General features: G+C 32.5%; 2 protein-coding genes across 2 annotated transcripts; one reads left to right on the plus strand and one right to left on the minus strand.

Moving 5' to 3' along the window:
• The first annotated feature begins 1,850 nt into the window (after positions 1-1,850).
• Positions 1,851-7,593, plus strand: LOC139809439 (2-Hydroxyacid oxidase 1-like). Its single transcript, XM_071772339.1, has 7 exons — positions 1,851-2,042; positions 2,304-2,455; positions 5,330-5,585; positions 5,667-5,795; positions 5,909-6,041; positions 6,217-6,333; positions 6,883-7,593. The coding sequence occupies exons 1-7, from the start codon at positions 1,912-1,914 to the stop codon at positions 7,054-7,056; spliced, it is 1,092 nt and encodes a 363-aa protein (XP_071628440.1). The 5' UTR covers positions 1,851-1,911; the 3' UTR covers positions 7,057-7,593.
• Positions 7,412-9,723, minus strand: LOC139809441 (sentrin-specific protease 8). Its single transcript, XM_071772342.1, has 2 exons — positions 9,424-9,723; positions 7,412-8,689 (listed from the first exon to the last, which is right to left on the minus strand). Exon 2 carries the CDS (start codon positions 8,683-8,685, stop codon positions 7,996-7,998), a length of 690 nt encoding a protein of 229 aa, XP_071628443.1. The 5' UTR covers positions 8,686-8,689; positions 9,424-9,723; the 3' UTR covers positions 7,412-7,995.
• Positions 9,724-9,958: the final 235 nt, after the last annotated feature.

The following is a 9,958-nucleotide window of genomic DNA, read 5'->3' on the forward strand; positions in this document are numbered from 1 at the left end:
AAAAATGTATAGTTTATAAGATCTTATGTAAATAAAATTGTGATGCCTCTTACGTCGGGCAAACGATAAGGCAACTAAAAACCAGGATGTCCGAACATCGGAATCACATCCACAGAAACACCACAACTCAATCCGTTATCACGGAACATATAGGATTAATTTCGATCATGAATTCGATTGGGAGAATGTTGAAATACTAGATAGAGAACCATATTTAACTAAAAGATTAGTTTCTGAAATGGCGCATATAAAGTTACAGAAGAATAGCCTGAACTCTCAAACGGATACAAATTTCCTTCACCATGCTTATGTATCCATATTAAATAAATTGTAAACCATGCTGATTGCCTGTGTATGTACTGTGTTTTAAGATGTATTACCGCTTTTGTCACTAGAAATGTTTATATTGTCGACCCTTATGTTTCATCTGTTATTTATTTTGGTTGATCACCATGACCCGTAACATGACTAAACGGAATCGACGTTAGATATTTCGTATTTGTCTTCCTGATAAGTTGGTTGATTCTATATATCTCTTTATATGCAGTATTGTACCTTTTCGGATGACACTCTTTATACTCGTAACGGCTTTGTAATAGTCTCGTTCTCCTGGCTATCGGGTGAGTTTAACAATATCATTTAAAACGACTTGAATTACAGTTAACATTTTTACAGACATCAATTCGATAGTCAATGTCGTTTTTGGATCTTCCAATCGTGAAACTCACTGAGTAAGAATGGAGAAGGGGAGCAATTATTAATTAATCTTTGTATATTTTGCTGAAGATGGCTCAATCCTGAGCCGAAACGTTCGAATATATACACTGTTGAATAAATCAATGAATTGGATCTTTTACGCACCGATAACTGCGTCTGACTCTCATATATATAGCCATCCTTTATCAGTTTTTTAATATAATAATGTCTTCAATACTTCGTGTCATATGCTATATGTATTTCTGTGCTATACAGGGTGTGTTATTAAAAAAACGTTTACTAACTATATATATATATGTAGGTCCGGAAGTATGTTCCGGGACTTTTATTTTTGATATCGGTATATTCCGGGACATTTCGCAGTTTCCAGGACTGTCCTGGAAAAAATTCATGTCCTACGGCAATTTTCGGGACAGTTTTTTGAATATGATTACATATATATGCGTTATATTCCAGGACTGTACATTTCAAAAAACGTAAACAGTCCCGGAACATACCTCTGGACCTACATATAGCGCTATTTCTTATCAAAAATTAAGTCGAAAGATCTTGAGCCATTTTTTTCTATAATACTTAATAAAGCAGTAACCATTGGGAAAAAACGGTAGTGAGTGGATTGACTACTCAATATAATTACTACTGCTTTATTAAGTATTATAGAAAGAAATAGCCCAGGACTTTTCAACTCAATTTCTGATAAGAAATAGCTCTTTATAGTTAGTGGCGGTCTTTATAGAACTGTATATTTATCGATAGAAGAAGAAAAAGAAAACAAAAATCGCTGCGTGTGCTCGCAACTATCTACTATTATCATATAAAATATCAAGTGACAGATATAAAAACATTTTTAAAACGTTATAATAATAAAAGTTATAAGAACAATATCTTACAAGAGAAGATTCGGGAACAAAACACAGGAAAAATATATAATAAATTCAAGAGGAAGCCACTTGGATAGACTCGCTAATAAAAATTAAATAAAATTTCCATATAAAACCATGCTCTCAGAATTGGCAAAGCAAAGTTCGTAAAGTTTAATGCAACAAAATAATTTTCAATAAAATTGAAAAGCCAATCTTCGTGGCCTCCTCTTGTTAGATTTAGTAAAAATGTTCTTGTTTCATTTCCAAGATAAGTTACAATAACGATACTTCCATTGCAGATTGCAACAATATTAATTTTTGACACGGCAGGATGGCATACGTATGCATCGAAGACTACGAGAAGCATGCTCTGGAACGTTTGCCCGCTTCCGTGAGGGACTACTACAAGAGCGGTGCAGGAGAAGAGTATAGCGTAAAATGGAATAGGGAGGCTTTCAAAAAGTAAATCTCTCTTTTTAATCTAAAAGTAAAGTAGAAAAGATTTTGAGAGGAGAGGGGGAAAGAGAGAGAGAAAAGAGTGAAAAATAAGAAAGTGTGTGTTCAATATGAAATATAATTGAGCTGAAAAGGTCGTTACAATTTTTTTTAGATACTCATATTGCACATATATGATTCCTTAAGTAATTTGTGTAGAAAGATAGGATATATTGTATATATTTTTCATATTGTTCTAGTTCTCGATAATTTTTAATATTCTTGCAGTTACAGAATACGTCCTAGATTCTTGCGAGACGTGTCCAAAAGGGACATAAGCACGACGGTGTTGGGTCACAAAGTTTCAATGCCCTTGGGAGTCGCACCTATCGCGATGCAGCGTATGGCACATCCCGATGGAGAATGCGCCAATGCAAGGGGTGAGTAAACATTTCGCGAAATAATTCTTAGATTGTACCCTCTTGCTTTGACGCTGTTCGTAACTTTGGTCCAATTCTTTCTTCTCTTAGAACAATTTCGAAACCCCTACTGTCAAGAACACTTTGGTCACATATAGTGTTATCTGAATGTATTAATTCTTTGATCAGGATCCAGCTTTGATCTGGGCACGTAGTATGGAACTTTTCGGAATGGATTCCGATCGGAAAGTTCCATAATACGTGCCCTGATCCTGCCTTATTTGATTATATCGTACGATATCTTGAACTATTGCGCTGGACGTGATTTGTCAGTTCCTTTTTCCAATACGGTCCATTCGGAAGCATTAGACATCTGGAAGCGTTGATGCGGTAGGAGGACCACATTATAAGAAAATCTAACATTAGGCATTTTTTCTCGCATTTTCCGTTTTATTTTCTTGTTTTTCCCCCCATGACACGGATATAAAATAAAACGTTACTTCTTTTCGATAAGAATCACTTGACCATATTTATCTAGTGTAGTAGTGAGATATTGTGTGTGTGTGTGTGTGTGTGTGTGTGTGTGTGTGTGTGTGTGTATGTGACACCTGGGGGATTGCTGATCTCGATCAGAACTATAACTTTATTATATACTGTACTTTTATCATCAGATTGGTACTTACGTTTATTGTAAAAAATATATATAAGGATTTTTTTAAATACAAATGTGTATTATATCATATAAAAATATAAATATGCTATAAAAATAGTAATAATCAAAGATTAGCCCAGACGCACCAACGATCACACAGTTTAACAATACTTCTCTAACATTCATTTATTATTGCATAATTATCAAAGATCCGCGCTCAAACATAAACTAATATGCTGATAAATATAAAGAATAAATGCTTTAAATGTATTCATTTATTGCTTTTACATTAATTGCTAATGAATGCTCCATTTTTTTATTTTGATCCTTCGAGTATATCGTAGAATAACTTTCAAAAAGACGCAATCATGCTTTTATATACATATATTTAATAAAACCCCCCGTGGGCCCCGTGCGAACTTAACGTTTTCTTATCGATTGCCATCGGTCGAAAGACCTCTGTGTCCTGGTACGCAAATGTATTTCAAATAATTCAAATGAGAAATAAGAACAGATGAATTTTTAAGAAATAATTATACTTATACTCCGTCCAACGAGAAATCATGGTTGATCAAACATAAATAACGATAGGGCATCACAGAGCCGCAAGTGTTAGACAATAGATATTGTCCAACACTATTAAAAATAAAAATAATTTAACGCGAACACCTTGTTGCGGCTCTGTGCCCTATCGTTATTTATGTTTGATCAACCATAATCATGCATGATCTCTCGTTGAACGGAGTATACATAAATGTTTATAATACATATGAAGTATTTGCTAAAGCTTTTCGATGAAATTGCGATTAATTCAACTGACAGAATCGCTCGAAGCAAAATTTTAATTTTTAACTCGTTTTTTATCTTTCTTTTTTTACTTCAAACAAAGATTAATAATTAATTCTATCCGTTGTTAAAATAATACAGGTATTAATCGATAAATTCATCATTGATTGATTTACAATTAATTGGCGATTAATTCAATTAACAGAAAATTGCTTGCAAATCTTCTAATAATTCGTTGTTCTTAATCTCTGATTTTTTTCTATGTTTTGAACAACAAGAATTTAATAATTCTATTCATTCAATAATTCAATTCTATTTGTTAATAAATATTATATTATGTAATGGCTCGATAAATGAATTCCTAACTAAATTAATCGAGATTTAGAAATCATTCTTAGTGTGGGACCAAACAGAAAAGATTCCAATTAATTAAGTTTATTGCGTTTGTTTAAAACAGTGTTTCTATAAAATCAAATTTCGAAAAGGATGACGTATGTACGTTGATTAAAATTACGATCTTCTTAATTTGATTTGTTTAACGTGTTTTAGCCTGTTTTAGTTTCTAGTTTTATTTGCGACGCCCTGCATCTTCCATTATTTAAATTCTAATTAATTTTACATCGTTGCGCTATTCCAACTAATATGATTGGCATTAGTTTTCGAGCTTCGATTTCACCTGCAACGATTGCATCATGCAACCTGTTTGCGCAACGCGCATAACCTGCTGTCGTTATCATATTATTCGTAACATTTCTGTAGCAGAGGTCTCCTGAAAGATATAGTTATAAGTGTATGAAAATAACAACTGTACACTTCTTTTGCATCGTCATTTTATACAATCATCCTTCTCTAAAAGACAAGAAGTTTTGGCATCTGTTTCGGTATAATTGTTGATTTATCATTTTCGTCAATTTAAAATCATATACGTGTAAAATTGGCGTATGATTGTCGTTAACATCCAATAATACTATTTTATTAAAACGTCTAATAACATATATCTGTGTAATGTATATATATATATATATATATATATATATATATATATATATATAATAATGAATGTACTATATTTTATTAACGGATAGAATTATTAATGTTTTGTTGTTTAACACATATTTAAAAAATATTAGATTAAGGACAATGAATATACATATAGTTAGTGGTTTTTATTTTAAACGATTAATTCTATCGGTAGAATTAATTGATTATAAGTTAGTCAGAATTTGATCAAGTCACACAAACACATATATGTATATATTATTTATTATATATATATAAAATAATAAATATATATATATATATATATATATATATATATATATATATATATAATAAAAGAATTTGAACTACAATATTATTCGTTCGAAATAATTTCGTTCAATTTGTAGCCTTTGTAGGTATATTGTCGTTCAAATTCTTTTATTACTATAATTTTTGTAACTTTTATTTATTTGCAGCTGCTCAAGCGGCGGGAACGATCTTCATTCTCTCGACGATAGCCACGAGCAGCACAGAGGAAGTGGCAGAAGCTGCGCCGAAGGGTATAAAGTGGTTCCAGCTCTATATTTATAATGACAGAAATGTTACCTTAAATTTGATAAAACGCGCCAAACGTGCTGGCTTCAAAGCGCTGGTTCTCACCGTCGACGCGCCATTTTTCGGTGATAGACGCCCCGATTTGAGAAATAAATTCTCGTTGCCCAGTCACTTGAGGTATACCCATTTATCGAGTTGAAATGAAATTTATAATAACATATACGGATAAATAGTATCTAGCTCTCTGTTTTATTATAGATTCGCAAATTTCGAAGATGATTTATCGAGGCGAATAAATACCGCGAAGACCGGTTCTGGTCTTAATGAATATGTCAACGCACTGTTCGATGCATCTATATCCTGGGACGACGTTAAGTGGATCAAAAGGTATCTGTATATCATTGTTTGCGAACTTTCCTTATCTTGATGTCTCGGAGCATTAGATTCTTTCACCTTTGTGTCAAGCAAATCAAGCGAGTGTCTGAATTAAATTGTTGCAGAATTACAACGCTACCGATAATTCTTAAAGGAATACTGACGGTAGAGGATGCACGTTTAGCTGTGGAAAATGTGGCTGACGGCATCATAGTATCGAATCACAGTGCGCGTCAAATAGACGGTGTTCCAGCAACGGTTGGTTGATTTGTTGCTTAAAAAATTTTTGATATTACAAAGTATTAAACATTCATTTAGAAAAGATCATATACAGTGCGTGAATTATTGAAATAATTGTAATAATAAGTAAAAAGGACCGTTATGATATACAATCAATTTGAAAGAAAAATTAAATAATTGCATTTTTTTGCAGATCGAAGTTTTACCTGAAATAAGCAAAGCCGTGGGGAATAAAGTCGAAATATACATGGACAGTGGGGTGAGGCAAGGTGTCGACGTGTTCAAAGCTTTGGCATTGGGGGCAAAAATGGTATAACTTCAAATAAATAAATAAATAAATAAACGGCATATATACATATAAATAAAAATATTTGAACAGTTTTGTTAAATTTGTAGACATATTATATGATATAAAGTCTGACAATAAAGTTCGCGAATTTATCACGATTGCTATATAAGTACTTTATTGTTAATTGTCACTGTCGTGCCCTTCAAAGTAGTCCCCTTGAGAAGTTACACACTGATGCCAGCTATAGCGTTTTGTCCATCCTTCAAAGCAGTTTTCGAACTGTTGTTGTGAAATGACCTTCAGAACTGCCGTCATGTTACTGTCATTAATATCAAATTAATATTAAAAAGTGTGTTTCTTTCAATGTCCCCTTTATCTTTAGGAATAAAAAAAATGTCACACGTACGGGTTCAAATCCGGTTTTTTATTTTTATTGATTGATTGTACCATGACAAGTTCGCAAACTTTATTGTCAGACCTCGTATATCAAATGATTCTTTCAGTAAGTATTAGGTACATAAATTTTTCACTTGTATGTTTTCAGATTTAATCAATTGCGTTCTTTTTCAGGTATTTTTTGGCAGACCGATACTATGGGGCTTGGTACATGGTGGTGAGAAAGGTGCTAGGGAGATTCTTGAACTCATGAGAAGAGAAATTGATCTAGCATTTGCATTAAGTGGTAAGTTAAAGCATGTAAAAAATGTTAGTTATCCCATATTTAACTATAGATTTGCTATATAGTAGCAAATCCTTTTTTTCCGTGCAGATAGTACAAGATATATCCGAGTATGGGCAAAAGTTCTCATTTTATTGAAGATTTTATGTTATTAAAAAATGTATCATACAACAAGAATTGTACTATAGAAAATTATTAATTACTTGCTCCATTTATATAATTTCTGTTGATGAGCAAACACATAATTTGCACATTTCTCTTTGTACTAATCTTCTGTATAATTTTTTAATATTAGGTTCATCGACTTAAGTAAAAGACTTCTATAATTTTAAAGTTTGTAATATTGTGTTGTAAAACATCTCATTTGTATTGTATATATATCAGTTTTATTGTTTCTGAAACGGGTTACAATAATTCACCTTATATTCCTTTTCACAACCTTCAACTATTTATAATTAACCTCTTATAAATCGAGGCACATGCAGGATATCTATTCAAGATGAGGGTCAGGGTCGAACACGCTAATTACAAGTCACTCTAGTAACGCATTATCCCTCACATTTGTACTGAATTCGCCCAAATGTATCTGTTACTTGAACAAATGGATTTGAACAGTTAATGTTTATTTCATACTGTTGCGCATGTTATTCATATTAGTTGATGCTGTAGATTTTCTAACGTTTCCTAATCTCAAAGAATTATTTTGAGATAACATATTTTTTTTCTTTTATCGAATAATAATCTAAATTTTTGAAATGTGGTTTTATGTTTTATGTAAATAAAAAGTAAATTTTTTTATGAAAAGATCCAAAAAATTTTTATTAATGTCAAATAATTATAATGATATAAATATCAAGTCATAGAAAAAATTAAGGAACATAAGTACAGTACGGTTTATTTACTGATATAATATATCAGTAAGTAATAAGTAAGTCATAATCGCTAGTACCAAGTAATAACCAAAATTGCTATTAATATTAATCATAGAAACTTTGCTATGCATATTATGTATTTTTCAAATCGTCAATTAATTTTAATAAGTCGGCACGTTTTTTTGGAACCATTACTGTAATGATACTACAATTACAATCGCCTATTTTAGAATTCTTTATAGCATGCATAGATATCACATCTGCTAAACATAAGACGTATAAACCACAATCGTAGCTATTATCTTGTTGCGGACAATCCATCTCAATATACTTTCTCTCTTGTTTCTCAAGAAAATATTTCGTCACTTTCCGTGCAAGCTTTTTCGCGGAGGAGCCGTTGATACCGCATGACGAATCAAAGTGGTAACATGTTTTTTCTACATGAGAGTATATCAATAAGCTCCAATGCGAGCCGCCTGCCTCGTTACTATCACAGTCATTCAGAGGGAAAAATACAAAATCGTAATTTTTAGCCTTAATAGGGTCGAGAAATAGATTATACTGTGAAGAATCCAGCATCTTCAATAGCTGAGCCACTTCGGGTCCGATAAATAATAATCGGCTGTCCTTCCTATGCTGTTGATTCAGGTATTCAAAATAGAATCCTATTATAATGTCGTTAAGCCAATCGTTTCTCTCCAGTAATGCGACATCCGATGCCCTAAGCAGGTAGTCATGATAACTCAGGACAATATCATCCTTGTCTGGATTTTTTGGACGAGCATCGGATAACTTCTTCGAATTTGCAGGCAAAACCGGCATAGTACTAAAATCAGAAATAATATAAAATCCAATGTAGATTATCTAGAGAAATGTGACGGTAGAAAATAAATATCAATATTTAATTTTGAAATATATATATATATATATATATATATATTCTGCCAGGAAAACACGAGTTTAATACAGACACAAATGCTAGATCTGTTGCGATATCTGAGAAAACCTGCCAATCTGTTGTTACATTGCAGGTAGTTTGTTTATTGAGACATTAAATACTCTATAAATTTATTTATCGACAAAATGCCAGCAGATTTGAGCAAAATTGCGACGGATTAGCATCTGCGTCCACATCAAGTTCGTCTTTTGCCAGTAGAGCCTGACGACATAATCTGATTATCAGCAAAATCTTCTCTTTTGTAGCCATTTGAATAAAATATTTTTTTGATTATGTGACAAAACCGTATGGATGATTCCAACCCCGGGATTATACAGCACAAAATGACTCAAACTTATAAATATCTGCTACCTACGTATTAATTTTTTCGGGTTCTTACGAATCTGTATAATATTCTTAAGGCTTTTATTTATTGATAAATGATCACGAAATGGCAGATTCTGATTGCTTTCTACAGGCAATCGGTTACCATACTCTGCACCGATTCTGTTGTATTTCTGTTGGAATTTTGTCGATAAAATTTGTAGCGAACAACTTTGTCCTCGACGGATTTGAGTATATACACGTGTCAAGATAAATGAAATTACACAAGAGATATTTACAAGCGCTCTTTTCTTCTTCCGTTATGGATGCCCGTCTCGTTGAGACGTTGTGTATCACCTTTTCTCCTTTTACTCTTCCTTTTCTCTAGAAACGAATATTCGTTTAGATTATTTATATTTTCTTCTGTAAGGAGAATAGTGCGTGTTGACAAATGTCATGACGGCGTCTTCAGAGAAACTGTACATGTGACGTATTCTGGTGTTATGGCTGCCTTCTATCACGACATCACGTGACTAGATATATTCGCGATATATAGGGTGTTTCTTAAAACCCTTGCACAAAGGAACAGGAAATAGCACAGGCATAGATTTTAAACCTATCGGAAGCCGTGTATCAATGCAGTATTCCTTCAAAAAATCGAATATCAGTCAAGAAAAGAATGAACTAATAAGCAACATTTATAAAAAGGTTTGTATTGCTTTTTTTTTATTTAATATACTATATACATGTCACTTATTTCTAGATATTACTTTGAGCGGACGTCCTGTGTAGTAAAAAGGCACTGGCATGAGTCATTCGAAATTTAAACAATAC

This window comes from Temnothorax longispinosus, chromosome 3 (genome assembly GCF_030848805.1).
Source record: "Temnothorax longispinosus isolate EJ_2023e chromosome 3, Tlon_JGU_v1, whole genome shotgun sequence".
Classification (NCBI taxonomy): Eukaryota; Metazoa; Arthropoda; class Insecta; order Hymenoptera; family Formicidae; genus Temnothorax; species Temnothorax longispinosus.